Here is a 14945-nt window from a genome sequence, read left to right as displayed (position 1 = left end):
CCTGCAGAACCACTCTTTTATTGGGGGTGTCTTGCTAATTGCCTATAATTTCCACCTGTTGTTTATCCCATTTGCACAACAGCATGTGAAATTGATTGTCACTCAGTGTTGCTTCCTAAGTGGACAGTTTGATTTCACAGAAGTGTGATTGACTTGGAGTTACATTGTGTTGTTTAAGTGTTCCCTTTTTTTTTGAGCAGTGTATATATGTATATATATATATATATATATATATATATATATATATATATATATATAAATAGATAGATAGATAGATAGATAGATAGATAGAAGGCTTGGCCTGTAATTGTGGGAGCCACTATGTACACTATTTAAACCCAGTAAGCCCCTGCTTACCTGTCGGCTACGATCTCGGAAGTGCTCCTGTTTACTTCCGGTTCACTGGACTCTGACATCATTTTCCCGCCGGCAGTCTGTCGCCAAAACTTTCTTTCAGTTGTGTGTTCGTGAGTATAACTAGAAAGCCAGCACACGAACAGCTAACTGTAAGTTATACTCTTTTCATATGAACGCACCCCTGTACTTTCACTAGAACACACGTTCGTTTACATTTTCTGTTCGGTTACCATGGCACTTAAATTAAACGGACATTCGTATAAACTTTCGTCTCCTCACATAGAACCAATTCGTCAGTTTCTGTTAAAGCCCGTTTGGCTAAAATACATGTGTTACCATTCATTCGTACATTGCTACCTTTCGTGTAAAACCCACGTTTCGTGCAAAACCCACGTTTCGTGCAGTCCTTTCGTAAGCTTTCTCACGTTCCAATTCGTATAAATCTCTTTGTGTCCTTTTGTTTAAAAAATATCATGCATAAACGTTTATACATACACTGTTACCTTTCACATAGACCCGCGTTTGTGCAATCCTTCGTACGTTTCATCACCTCTTACTATACGCTTGCATAAGGCAATGAGTGTTCAATTTGTTCGTTTCAGCCGATCACAGCCTTGTTCTCATTAGTACTGCATTTCATGTTTGAATTTGCATGGTTCCTTTAGTTTCACATTTAAATTTCCTACGTTACTATTGTTCACTAAACAACCTACATAGTATCTATGGTGGTTAAGTCTATACAAATTCTTAACCCCTTAAGGACCAAGCTTCTGGAATAAAAGGGAATCATGACATGTCAGACATGTCATGTGTCCTTAAGGGGTTAAAGTACGGTGTTATTACTGTTCGGCTTCACCCTGCAGAAGTTTTCTTAAAACCATAGTATGTGTATTTTTATATAAGAGTTAAGCATGTTAATTAGCTTTTCAGGTGACCACTCTACGATCAAATGCTTTCTTATACAGTTCTAAACGTTATAGCATACTCCTCTAATGCACTTATGTTATACAAAGCAATGTTCATTACATATGAATATGTCAATTAAAACGGTTCTGTTTCCATGTTTAAAGATTACTCACTTACTGACATTGGTTGCAGCAGGGCCTTCTTGGTTATTTCAACTGCAAGGTTATAGAGGTAGACCCTAAATTTCGCCTAGAGTTAGTGGTCCCGCAAGGCCGATTATCGCTCCGTTCAGCAGAGGTCCAAGCCCAATCGGCCCAATGCATACCTATAGCCTTGCATTTAATCATAGTTAGGGCCTCACTCGTCACGGCCAATTGATAGTGCATCTTATACGTGTCACCGAGAGGCCAACAATCCGCCACCCACCTCAGTGGCACTAAAGCCCCACGAGCCAAATCATAGGTAGAGCCTCTCAAAGCCACTTGGCAAGTAGTTAGGGCATCACCGGTCACCAATATTAGTAAGTTAATACTATTTCGCCTCAGGGCACTAATCTAGCAATCTGGGTTACTGCATATTCACACAATTCCATACTAACCTAAGCTATCTGCCTCAAACCCTTAGCATGTCTAACGCTTCCATACAAGAAGAGGCCCTCTTGGTTGCCAGCACACCGACCAGATCAGGCTCACAGAGAAGGCATGCCATACCTGCAAGCCCAGCGTCCAGCTACAGGTCCTGGACGATTCCAAAAATCACCACGGAACTCAAAAAGAGGAATATCCCCTTCCCAGCCACAGCCAGGAAAGCTGAACTTTTTTGGTTGCTAAACACTCAGGAGGACGATGAAAGGCCTGGCCCTAGTTCTGAGTTTAACGTGCAAAACAGCCTGCACGTCAGAACTGCACGTCATGATGGCCTCCCTTGTGTATTCCATAGCCACTATTAATAACAGGCTGGATAATCTGGAATCTAATAGCACACCTGTCATTCCGGAGGTTCCAGTTCCCATAGCCATACAAGCAATCATTCATTCCGGTAAGGCTCCATGGTTAAGCAAAACCAACATTACTAATGCGTTTAAATTACTACCCATACAACAATCATTTTGGCACCTGCATGGCGTTAAGTGGGAAGACAGGTATTATTTGACGACTAGGCTGACTTTTGGCTACAAGAATAGCCCTAAGATATTTGATATCTTTGTTATATTTGATAAACCTAATACAAATTTAAAATAATGTAAAAAATGAGAAAATCGTTCCTGCGTTTAGTATATGACATGATCCTTCAGCCACATACATGCACCTTTGGTCAGACAGTGGTTTCTTTGCAATTAGAAATCAAACTGATTAGAAATCAAACTGTTGGCAAACTAGGGCATTCCTGACACTATAACCACTACAGCACAAAGATGTGGTCTATACACTGATGAATGTATATGCTATGAATTACATGTTTGTGTCCCCCTAGTCAACTGGTTCTGGGGAGACTGACTGTTTCTTTTATAATGATTTGCCCACAGGCTGCTTGCACAATCATGCTGGTGAATTTATTTTGCAAATGTCACTACTACTGGAACACATCTGAGCAAATTTAATTTTAATGACCATATTAGTTTTGCTATGATTTGATTTTCATTTTTAGCTGATACTGTTACAAAATAATATGGGTGCATTCAGTGAATTCACCATAGAATTCTGGGAAAATCTGGTAATTTGCACAGATATTTATCTTAGAAGAGTATTTTCACACTTTAGTGAATAACCGAGCAAGTTGTCATATTGCAACAAAAACAGAGACTATAAGAACTCTTGAGAACAGACAAAACGTAGAGAAACTGAGAAGCTTGCCCTTTGGTAAATTCACACTCAGGTTTCAAAATAGTTTTCGCTCACTTGTGCCATTACACCAGTTCCAAGGTATATCAGACTAATCCCACCCTATAAGAGCAGTCCAGACCCGAAATGCTGGCAATTTCTCTCTGCACAAGAGATACAGCAACCCCGGACGATAGTGTTAAACATTTCGTTCTGGACTGCCATTACAGGTGGGATCAATCTGATATGCTACAGAATATGTTCTCCCTGTAATGGCACAAGTGAGCAAAAACTATTTTTGAAACCTGAGCAGGAATTTACTGAAGGTAAATCCCTTTCTTTCAAGAATTCCTACTGTCTTCATAATGGATTGTTTGGACTCACTAGCCCAGAAGCAATATAACGTAGAGAATTGGTTGACATACATTTAATTCTTCAAAGTCACAAATGACAGGGTAAGGAAAATAAACATGAAGGTTGGATACCATGGATTACCACCTGTTCAGACAATGTTCAGACCTAAACTAGACAATTGCGGAACCAGAATAATTTATCTGACTTACATTAATATTAATGTTGGTTGGTGTTGGGGTGTGGAGCGAGAATGTAGTGAGGGTGGGTATTATCTGTTTGTGGAGTTCTAAAGGAAGACTCTAGATATGCAACCCAATTTCTTCTTTTTCTTCGGTAAGATGATAGTTTAACATGATAAATGAACACAAGTGGGGAAAAAAGTATATACAGTACACAGTAAATACCATATTTATTAAACAAACAAACAAAAAAAGATGCATTTTGGACATTGGTGCATCTGACTCATAAATAAACTAGATATTTAATTATTGCCAAGTAAACATTTTAATTGGTAAATATACACAGTAGAGCTCTGCACAGTGACAAATATTTTGTTTCAATGAACATCTACGATTTGGTCCAGTAAGGCTACCTGAAAGATGCTGGTAGCATGTTTGACTATTTCATTCCATTAACCTCATCTCATTGTTGCACACAAGCTTTTTTTGGCAAACATTTCACTTTTAGCATAAAGGGAGGCAGGTGTGAGTTAATACGACAGCACATCATAAATACACTGATAGATTTCATGGCTTAACTTAAACCACTTATCGGAACAAAAAGGTAAACCGCCCTTTCTGTCTCCCTGCTGCAAGACACACAGACACTAGTATGGTATGACCAATACTCTGATAAAGCTTTATCTGTCACAGAAGTTCCAATTTGTTTATTAAGAGGGCTGTATAATAAGACATCTTGTGACCAGACAGGCCAAGAAATTATGATTAAATGTGTAAAGGAAATGTAATTTTTGCTGAACCCAATAGAAGATGAACGGGATAACCCAAAGCATCATAACCACTACAGCCTGCTGAAGTGGTTATGATGCTAGTTGGACCTTGGTGATGTCCCCTAGATAAGAGCACAAACCATTTTGCAACTTTTGCCTCTTGCCTGGGTGTCTTAACGGTAGATTTGGTTTCAGAGCAGGAGAACTGGATGTCGATCTTTACGGTCATTCATTGGCTGAGAAAGTCAGCGGACTCATCAAAAAACTGTTACGATCTAAGCAATCCGACATTACTATCTTAACTACTCAGCATACGTAAATCCAAGGGGGTGAGTTGTCACTATGTTTGAGAAGCCTCCTCAGCGTTTGTTCTTAAAGCAATCTTGTCACTTTTTAAGGGCAGCACAAATCCTGGTTAAAGTATTTTAGCCAAGAACAGAAGAGTATATGCATTACATGGATCATTAGAAGTCATTTAAACTGGAAATGTATGCAACACAGGATTTAATAAACTGCAATTTTAAGATCTTTATATTTTTTGCATCAATGCCCTTTCTTACATATAGTCTAAAATGTGTCATGTTTCCGCCATGCGTTTTCTCTTGACGGCAGAAATGATCAGGGCTATTCACTAACGTGAGAATTCCAAGTGAATTTCAAATTTTAAGACAAAGTAACAGAACTGTAAGCAAGTGTTCAACAGATTTGTTCAATTTGGTTATTTTGGACTTAAAGGGAAACTATAGTCGTGATATTTTGTTTTCAGACCTATATGTTCCCCTCTTTCCACCCTTCTTAGGCATTAAATAACTAAAGTTAAGATTACTTACTGTGTTTCAAGTGCCTCCACCCTCTTCTGCAGCAGCCACTGTGTCTCTGAAGATGGCAGCCACACTACAATGTAAATATTGCAGGATTAAAATGACAGGACCACTGCACCCAGACCACTACATAGGGTGACCTTCGTGGTCCTCTAAATTTGAAATCCACCTTGAATTCTCATTTTAGTGAACAACCATGTATATGATTCAAATCCTTACTCCTCCAATTCTTGGGAGGATCTCTCCATCCCCCAATACCATATTCATATGGCTCCACTTTTGTTAACTCATAAACAATATACACCAGCAAGCCATCTGTTTGGAAATCTCTTTAGTGGTTATTAATACAATCTCTAGGTTTAATGTCGGACATAGTTGAGGTTTAAGTTGTGTGGTATGAAGGATACAAGAGGTAGTTTGGTCTGTATGTGCCACTGGATGGTTTATAATAACACAAACATGCTAATTTGGCTTTGAGAAGTTAAGCAGTTTAGACAGTAATATGCACACATATCCATGCGCAATCACCTTACGTTCCGTATGCAACAGGTTAATGCTAGCAAAAAGTAAAGTAATTTATAATAAGCTAGCTTTTATAACTTTGCCCTCTCCTATGCACACATGGCCAGTGCTAATGAATAATAAATAAGTAAGAACAATTGATTACAGGTATATCTGGTATTTGCTGTCCAGATAATAGTGTAATGATGGCTATTCACTAGCACTCATGCTGCTGTAAACTTAGGTCATATCAGCTGTAATAACAAAGTACCTTAGTGCATTATTTGGAGCAGAGATATTCGTTCAATTCAATGAGTCTCAGCCACACCACTGTTCCTCAGTACAAGTTTTCGCAAACATGGTAAGGGGCATTCTCAATTACACATATTATGAAGGTCAGTCTTCAAAATAACAAGTTGTGAGATAACAGTAGACTTTTAATAATATCATCTAAGAAGGCAGAGGTGGAGGAAAGAAAACAAAAATAAAAAATTCAGCTTCTTTGGATTAAACTTGCTGTTGAATAGACACTTAGGATCAGTCAATGGTTCAATACACCTCTTTAATCTCTAAATCCTGGGCCAATGATATTACTGACAAAGCTGTACTATTTTAACATCTCCTTGCTCAGGTAGTGGTTGAGAGAGTGTGGCTCATAAACAAAGATTCTGAAACAAACTGATAAGTGAAAACTGTAAGTCAAAACTACATGCTATATTATCCCCTTAAGGGAAGTGTTTTTTTGTTTGTTTTGTTTTTGTGTTGTGTGTGTCTCTCCCATTCTCTAAGCGCTCACAATAGGTACAATGCAACATTTTAAATGTGCTTTTTCTGTACGATTTCCAAGTTTGTGCTGGGGTACAAAGCTATTTTTTGTTGGCTTTATATGATCTGTCTTTGGTGTTGTGTAGTTTGAGTGTGTTTGGAACAAACATTTACATTTCTTTTGTTTTCTACTTTAACACCAAACTTAGACAAAGTGCCTTTTTTTTTGTATTCCCTTAATCTTTCGCAACAGTGAGATGACCCAAAATAACATAACAAAATGGAAAAGCTAACATAAAACAAATAAACTTATACTGTATATTTCTATGAAACCTGGCATGGTATACTTGGCTTAAATGGTTGTGCACAATGGGTAGGGGCAAATGAAAGTGTGTGAGCAATCGAAAGGAACATTCCATTGGTTTCTATGATTACTGCTCCACTTTTACAACATAACCAACACAGTGATCTTTGTGAGTTTAGTGGACAAAGAATCACTTGTAAATCCCACTGCATATGGATGGCATATTGCTGCATTGGATAGAAAGTTACCAGGCAGAGGTATTGCTGGAGTACTGGAATGCTCTATTAAATGTTGTGCTGGCCACTGAATGCCTAATGTAAAATTATACTTTATTCTTTCAAACATATTTCAGGTGTTCGTTCTTTCAATCCACTCTTTCCATCTACACTTTGTAACCACTTTTAGAATCAATAGGTTTCCCTTATTGATCCCACAGTTTATTTTGTGCCCTACACTTCCCGTTAATTGTCCTACAGCAGATTAAGAAATTCTATATAATTACATACGCCTGCACACTTTTCCTGTTGATTAATTGTTGGTGCTGTTAAATACTTAAACACCAAATTTGTAATATGGAGTGTGATTTGGGTGCAAATGGGGGGTAAGTGCAGCTAAACCCTGTGCTTAGATCACTCAGATTGGTTGGTGCTTTTAGCTTATATAATGTGCAAGATTTAGTAGAACTAAACAGACAGATTTCATCAGTCAGAGAAAGACATTCACTTGAACAATAAAAATAAAAATATGTCTGCTGTGCTGGTGTTAAAACACAGAACACAGACCATTGTAGATCAGTTTTATGGATTGAATCACTAGTATTTGTTTCCTGCTAACGGACATGAACATCTTTCCAATCTCCCTGACTTATAGTGGTCACACATAAATGAGGTTTCCAGGGTTTCTTTTTTAAATGTATTTTTGAGTAGTTTTGGCTACATAGTTCTTGGAAAGAAAATAAGTGAAAAGGATGGGTGCTGTGAAAGAGTTTGTGGTCTCATTAGAGCGTTAACATTAGATCACCCTGTCATATCTCCATCAATTGACATTTGTATAGGATGTTAGTAACTGGGATAACTTTAAAGGAGAACAATAACGTCTCTATATGTAACAGTTCATCATCCCATCCCACCAGCAAAAGCTACTGAAGCAGTTACTAGGATGAGTAATACAACATAAGTAAATAAAACACGTATGCAGCAACTTCTGTGTCCAAAACAACATAATGCCACCTGTAGACATAAGCCGTAAAAATACGTGGGCCTGTGCAGCATGAAAGTGACAGGTCTGCTTTAAATATTAGGGATGTGGTCGTAAATCTGTCCAATAGATCCAACATTCCCACCTGGTGCTAGGTTTTTTAAACAGTTACAATGATGGAGCAATGTAACCCTAGCAAACGTTTATTTAGATCAGGGGTGCCCAGAAGGTAGATCCCCAGATGTTGTAGAACTATAACTCCCATGATGCTTTGCATGCATTTAGAATGCCTAGAATGCCTTTAGAAGGGCAAAGCATCATGGAAGCTGTAAAACATCTGGGGATCTACCTTTTGGGCAGCCCTGCTTTCCATAATTAGGTGTTAAATTTACAGTTGCTTATATTTAATTATAGGGAAAATACACATTGTAAGTATAATATGTTTTTCCTTAAAGCCTTTGTGTAAATTATACTATCTACACTATGAACACAGATCTGTTCAATTGATAACCTGAAGTGTAGAAAGTGAAATAGGGTATAAAACATCAACAAACTTGTTACAGTAGAGGGCAAAGAGGTAGAAGGCAGTTTGCAATGCTGCAACTAATACTAACATGTTGTTCTTCCCTTCCTGAATGATTAAAACTTGTCTTTCACAGCCCGGCTCCTTCCTTGATGAGACAAGTAGGAACCTGGTCAATAATATACTGCTACACAGTATTACCCTTCCACCTAGAGGCCATGACGATTAGTGTCTGAAGTTTGACAAGCAGGACATTGAAAACATTCTTCCACTGGCTGAACAACATGGTTGCCCTGGAGGAAAACTGGTATTGATTCACATTCTGTATCTGTTACAGTCAAACCCCGAATATCCCCTTCAGTGTAAGACAACAAATTCCGAACGTCAAATAAACAGTGTGGGTAACTACACTGTAGCCGAGTATCTTGGTAGGTAGCATTCAGGCCGCTGTGCCATACGTCTAGAAAAACTGAAAGAACACATATAGAACACACGCACACAAAAAAAAACGAAAAAAAAGCAAGCAGTTCAAAACACCAGTGCTCCAACTACAAAAAAAAATAAAAATGTCTGTGCAGGACCCTTACAAGGGCCACGATCATTCTACAGTTCAAGATTGTGTAAGTCAAGGCAAAGAGGTGACTCACAGCCTAGAAAAAAATAAGACAATACTCCTGAGTCAAAATCCTTCTTCATAAACTCCTGTGTGGAGTGGGCAAATGCACCAGCATCCCAAAAAGTCTTCTCTGGTATCTCAATGACAATTCTCTAGGAGGTAAGGTCACAAGTGACAAATACAGGGCTCTCTTCTCACAGAGGTCGAGCCCTAAGTCCTTTCTTAACAGTGAAAGGATACAAAACGAGTACTTTCATGACATTTGGGCTTCTCTTTGTTTGACTACAAGACATTATAATAGACCATTTCCTTCATAGTCTGGTCACGTGCCACATTTTCTTCTTCCCTGTAGCCATATGAATTCTCCTCATAGTCCTCCATCTCTTGTTGGCCATCCATGTCATTGGTATCTGGGTCTGGAAGATCCATCATTGGATCTAAAGTGATACATAAAACAAGAAATCAATAAAATATTAGTGACCACACTCTGCCCATTTGAGGTGCAATGGATTCCTGGAAAGTCCCACAAACTCCAATTGTATGAACAATACTAACAAAAGTATGCAGAACCATGCACACTCTAATGATGTTTGTACATAAACAAGATCAGTTTCAGAACACCAGGCTGTAAAACCGGAAATACAATCACTAGACCTTCTTCAATACAACTTTGCGTTACATCTTTATAAATCTTTTCTACAGTGATTCCATACATTTTCTATGTATTTTATAGTGCATAAGCTTGTAAATAACACGGTTTTAAAATGTATAAATGGAGGGAATTTTCATCAAAAGGCTAGTTGGAATGAGAGTAGATTCAAAGCTCCATAGATCCATTATAGTATATTTTTAATCTAAATAATTATAGAACATATAAAACTTGATGGGCCCGTCAAACACAGCGAATCCCAGCAAATTGTCCCTCATCCTCCTAATGTTTTTAATGAGTGTGCTGTGAAGCAGGGGTTTAGGGATTTATGGCATATAATGTTCAGAAGTCCGAACTAGATTTCAATTTTATGGCTTCTAATATTTTTGCTTTAATTTATGAATAGCTATTTTTTTTTTTTTTAAATCGGGAGATTTACCATGGAAACTACAGAACAAGCTTTCTCATAGAAAGCTATAGGAGGGCTGTATCAAATTACTTAGGACTTATATTGCATGAAAAGTTCTTTTGAAGTGAATAAAACGTCTCTGTTGTGAAAGACAAAACAAAGAGAGAACTACAACAGGCTCACTGTAAAAAAAAACAGTCCAAGTATATCTACTTTAAAGGAACAGTTCAGAAGAACCAGGAGTGCCATCGTGCCCTGTCAGGGTAGTTAATCAAACCATTTAAGGTTTACCAACTTACCTGGGGTATGTGACTTTAGAGCTAAGCCAAGCAGTGTAGTGTTGGATCACTGGCTGAGAGCATCAGCCAATGAGTGACTCCCTGCACTGGAGGGTTTAGTTTAGTGCAGAGCTTTACAAGTGCTGAACTATTACATTAATTGCATAATTTTTATCATGGTGTTCCATAGTCTTTGGTTCCATACCTTGACTGTCTAGACTGGTGTCCATGACACCATGCTTGACTTTCATGTGTCGGCTGAGGTTGCCTTTTAGGTTGAACTTGCTGGAGCAGTAGGGACACTTAAAGGGCTTGTACCCAGCATGAAGGTGCATGTGGCCGAGGAGATTGTACATTCGGTTAAACGATTTTCCACAAACCTTAAAGAAAATATAAACAAACATTCTAATTTAGAAGGTTGTAGAAAGGCACAAATGAGAACACAGCATGATCATGAAACGAGGAGACATACACTAAGGCAACAACAGTAACATTGCCCCCACTTGGCTGGATAGGAATCATGGGATATATCCACAAGTACAGTACTGACATTTAGCCACTGCTGCACTAGGGTGTCACAATTTGGAGAGTTCATACTCATGCTATCCATGGGTCAGACACACTACCGAGTTTCCTATTGCACTACACAAGTTCTACACAAGTCTGAAAACAGTAGCTCTTTACCAGTGTATGAGCTATGGCTGAACTATGAATCCCACATTTCCATCATGAGTTAACAGGATGCTAATGCCCAGTAGGCCTGCTAAATGTTGGTCAAAGATAAGGAGAAAACAGATGACGGTCTACTTGCTGGCACTATGCATAACAGTTTAATACGTCCCATCCCCTCCACTAGCATGGTAAGATAAAGCAACACAGTGGGAGATTAATGGTTATCTGTAACTATGTATAAGTTGGTTTTATGTGATGGAACGTGGCCTAGATAGAATGGAATGTTGAGATGGAATCTTTACATGCTAAAGGTATATGCACTATGGCACTGATAGAACCTCCAATGTTAACATAGGCTGAATATATAATGCTGCTTTATTATAGTGGAACAAGTAAAAACTGGAGGGTGTTGCTGAGCAAGGACAAGAATTTACGACTGTGCAGGTCATTTATCCAATAAACAATTAATTAAATTGAAACGTGAAGATTTATGCCAAAACAGCCAAGATAGAAAAGACATTTAGTGAAAAATCCCTTAACATTTTTAACATCCTACATCCTCTTTCCTCACACAAGACAAAAAAGGGACTATTTTGGTCCAACATATAATATAGCTTTAAAAAGACAAATATGAACAGACACTTGGAACAGAAATATAATTGTACACTTAGAGAATAGGACACAGTACTCTGTCCAGTGGAGATGCACGGGATGCAGGATTGGTGCAGGGATTTTTGAGCACCCCCTCCTTGCATGCAACATAGGGCAGACTGAGTTTCATGTGTCTGGGGAAGCAGATTTAACCCCCCCCCCCCCTTGGTGTTACCCACTAAAGCGGCCCCCTGTGCTGCCTTATGGCAATGCAGACCCTGTTTGGATGCCATGTTGCCTCAAACTGCAAAGGTTTTATTAACCAAACAGTAAGCTGTGTTGATCTGACATTTTCTAAATTATCTAAATTTGGGACACGAGATCAGTCATTGTTTAGTGAATAAATCTCCAAGTATAAGAATGCATACGAAATGTATATTAACTAAATATGCTTCAGAAATAAATTATTGGCTTGTCGGCGGGTGCCAATTTTGGCTCTGCACCCAGCGAGGGGAGGTAGTCTGGCTTGTACCTTGCATTTGAAAGGCTTGACAGGGGAGTGGACTATCATATGGGTCTTCAGTGTTTGCTTCTGCACAAACGTCTTAAAGCAGATATGGCACTGGAATGGACGGACACTGGCATGGATCAGCATATGACGCTTCATGTTGGCATGCAGGGTGAACTCCCGCCCACATACCTCACACTTAAACTCTTTTACTCCCTGGAAGAGTCAAGAAAGGAAAAAAAACAAACAACATGAGTAAGGGTTAAAGAATACTCAGTACAATTGAAAAATAAACAACACTCTTCGGTCTAGATAAAAGGTGCCCAAAAGGTAGATCCACAGATGTTTTAGAACTACAACTCCCATGAGACTTTGTATGTCTTTGGAATGCCTTTATAATGGCAAAGCATCATGGAAGCTGTAGCCTATGATCTACCTATTGGGCACCCCGGTCTAGATCATGGCTAGGCAAACAGTAGATAATCAGATGTTCTAGAGCTTCAAATGCCATGATGCTTTGTGAGCCTGTAAAGTGTCAAAGCATCATGGAAGCTGCAGTTTTACATCTGGGGGTTTACGGTTTGCCCAGTCCTAACCTAGATAAAATATAGGCTCAAAAAAAATAATTAAGCCAAACCAAGAAAAAAAACTGAAAATATAATAGTGAATATGCAATTTACAAATAAGACACTGGGGGGAGCTAGAGCGCTCCAGGATGCTCTACCTCACTAGGCTAATAAAAGATTTTATTAGAGGCCAGTGTACAATATTAAAAAAATATATATTTAAAAAGTCAAAATATATATTTGATATTCAGCAAAGAGTTGTGACTAAAAGAGCGGTATATATTATACTGTATAACTAAGTAATCAATTTGATTTAATAGACACTAATTTGGAAATTAATCAATCATTTGTGTAAACTATTACAAGAGCAGCATGTAGTTCAAAATGTATTATATGCTATGGAGTTAAAAATTGTTCATTTAAACATTATTTAACTAGATTATCATTATCTTTATTATATTACTATAGACTGTAAGCTCGTTTGAGCAGGGCCCTCTTCAACCTATCGTTCCTGTAAGTTTTCTGGTAATTGCCCTATATATAGTTAAATCCCCCCTCTCATAATATTGTAAAGCGCTACGGAATCTGTTGGCGCTATACAAATGGCGATGATTATAATAATAATAATTACAGAGTGTTTTTCTTCAGATTTTATCTTGACACATTTTACAACTACATAAAGCTGCATTAATGAGCTGTGGGGTAGCCCAGTGGTTAATGCTCGTGTAACTGTATCTTTATCACCCAATGATTCATCAGGCTTTTGTTTCTGAGCATATGAAAAAAAACAATTAGCCGCATGCTCACACACAGAGCTGTATAGAAAGGGTTAGTGAACAATGCCGGGTGCTACTGCTAAAAACTAAGAATAGAGCTGAATGGAAATTATTGCAAAAATAATCTTTTTTTTTTAAAAAAAAGAAAAAGGCTAATCTAAAAAAATGGCTCATTCCATCTTGGAGAAATTGGTGCATAAAACAAGCATTATCACATGGGAGATAGTATGGTTGGCTTGATGAAGCAGCCAATAACCAAGTCCCTTGTAATTTTTCACAGGCAGCAATGCAATCTGAAATGCATTACATTAGAAGAAAAGAGTCATGTGATTTGATAGCTCATCCAGCCAAGGTTCCTGTATGATATAGGTTTAATCATGTCTCCCAATGTGAAATTCCAGGACTTTTCCATTTTTGTAAAAAAAAAATTCCATTTTTTTCATCTTAGGGTGGTACTTTTTCAGACCACTGGGCAGGTGGGTATTTTGTACTTGAGGTGTAATGGGATACACATTATATCTAGAGGATATCCTCCCTTCATATAGGTAATTATGCACAAGAGTTTCCATGAGAACAAAATGTCAATTTTCCCCCTGCCCTAGCCAACAGCACCGGGTTTTAATATTTGAGCCCTGTCCATGGTACTGACTGGGGAGGCAGGACCTGCAAAGCTGGTACCTCCCAAATTAACCTGCTTTGTGAAAACTAGAAGAACTACACTCAACATCTTCAATGGAAATAAGTTGCCTACATTCTCTTATTCCTTATTATGTTAAAGGAAAATAGAACAAAATACATTAAACAAAATACAATAATACACAACATGCCAATCTCAGTTCACCACAGCAGGCTGTAGTGGTTATAGTGCTTGAAGTATAATGCTTTATTTTTGTTTGTCTATTTAAGATGTGGTGAAGAATTAGCCAACATGGAACATTGTCCGGACGTTATTGCTGACCCCATGGGCTTTGAGAGAAGCCTTATTTAAAGTGCTCTCTGAAAGTCTATGAAATCACATCTTACTAAACAGCACAAGCACATTCGATGGCCACATTGGCCAGTAAAGTTTGTTTAATTTGCTCCACCACTTATGGAGAATAGTACGCCCTCACATAAAAAGGTAAATTATGACTCTTGCAAGCTCATCAATAAATGAACACATTTTTAAAATGCAGATCATCAGATAAAGCAATATTTCTAAATATAGGCATTTTCACTAATGGGCACTACAATACACAATTTCTCACTTAAAAAGTATAGGAAATTTAGTTTAGATTAATGTTAACAACTTTTTCTCAAAATGTTCGCCAAATAAATGTTTTCCTAAAATTTGCAATTCTGTTTTAATTTATATTCAATATTTAGTGAACAAACCCGAGAGGG

General features: G+C 38.0%; 1 protein-coding gene across 2 annotated transcripts in view; it reads right to left on the bottom strand.

The window, feature by feature from the left end:
- Window positions 1-6664: 6664 nt before the first annotated feature.
- ZNF710 (zinc finger protein 710) overlaps window positions 6665-14945 on the bottom strand; it is a 43635-nt gene continuing 35354 nt past the window's right edge. For both annotated transcript variants that reach the window (XM_063448918.1, XM_063448919.1), the window contains 3 exons: window positions 12245-12436; window positions 10655-10829; window positions 6665-9550 (listed from right to left, as the gene is read on the bottom strand). In XM_063448918.1, the coding sequence (XP_063304988.1) occupies window positions 9396-9550; window positions 10655-10829; window positions 12245-12436 (522 nt within the window). In that variant the 3' untranslated portion in view covers window positions 6665-9395. The remainder of the gene's footprint in view (window positions 9551-10654; window positions 10830-12244; window positions 12437-14945) is intronic.

Source organism: Pelobates fuscus, chromosome 3 (genome assembly GCF_036172605.1).
Source record: "Pelobates fuscus isolate aPelFus1 chromosome 3, aPelFus1.pri, whole genome shotgun sequence".
In the NCBI taxonomy this organism is placed as follows: Eukaryota; Metazoa; Chordata; class Amphibia; order Anura; family Pelobatidae; genus Pelobates; species Pelobates fuscus.
The sequence above is the reverse complement of the archived record's forward strand: the minus strand, read 5'-3'. Positions and strand labels throughout refer to the sequence as shown.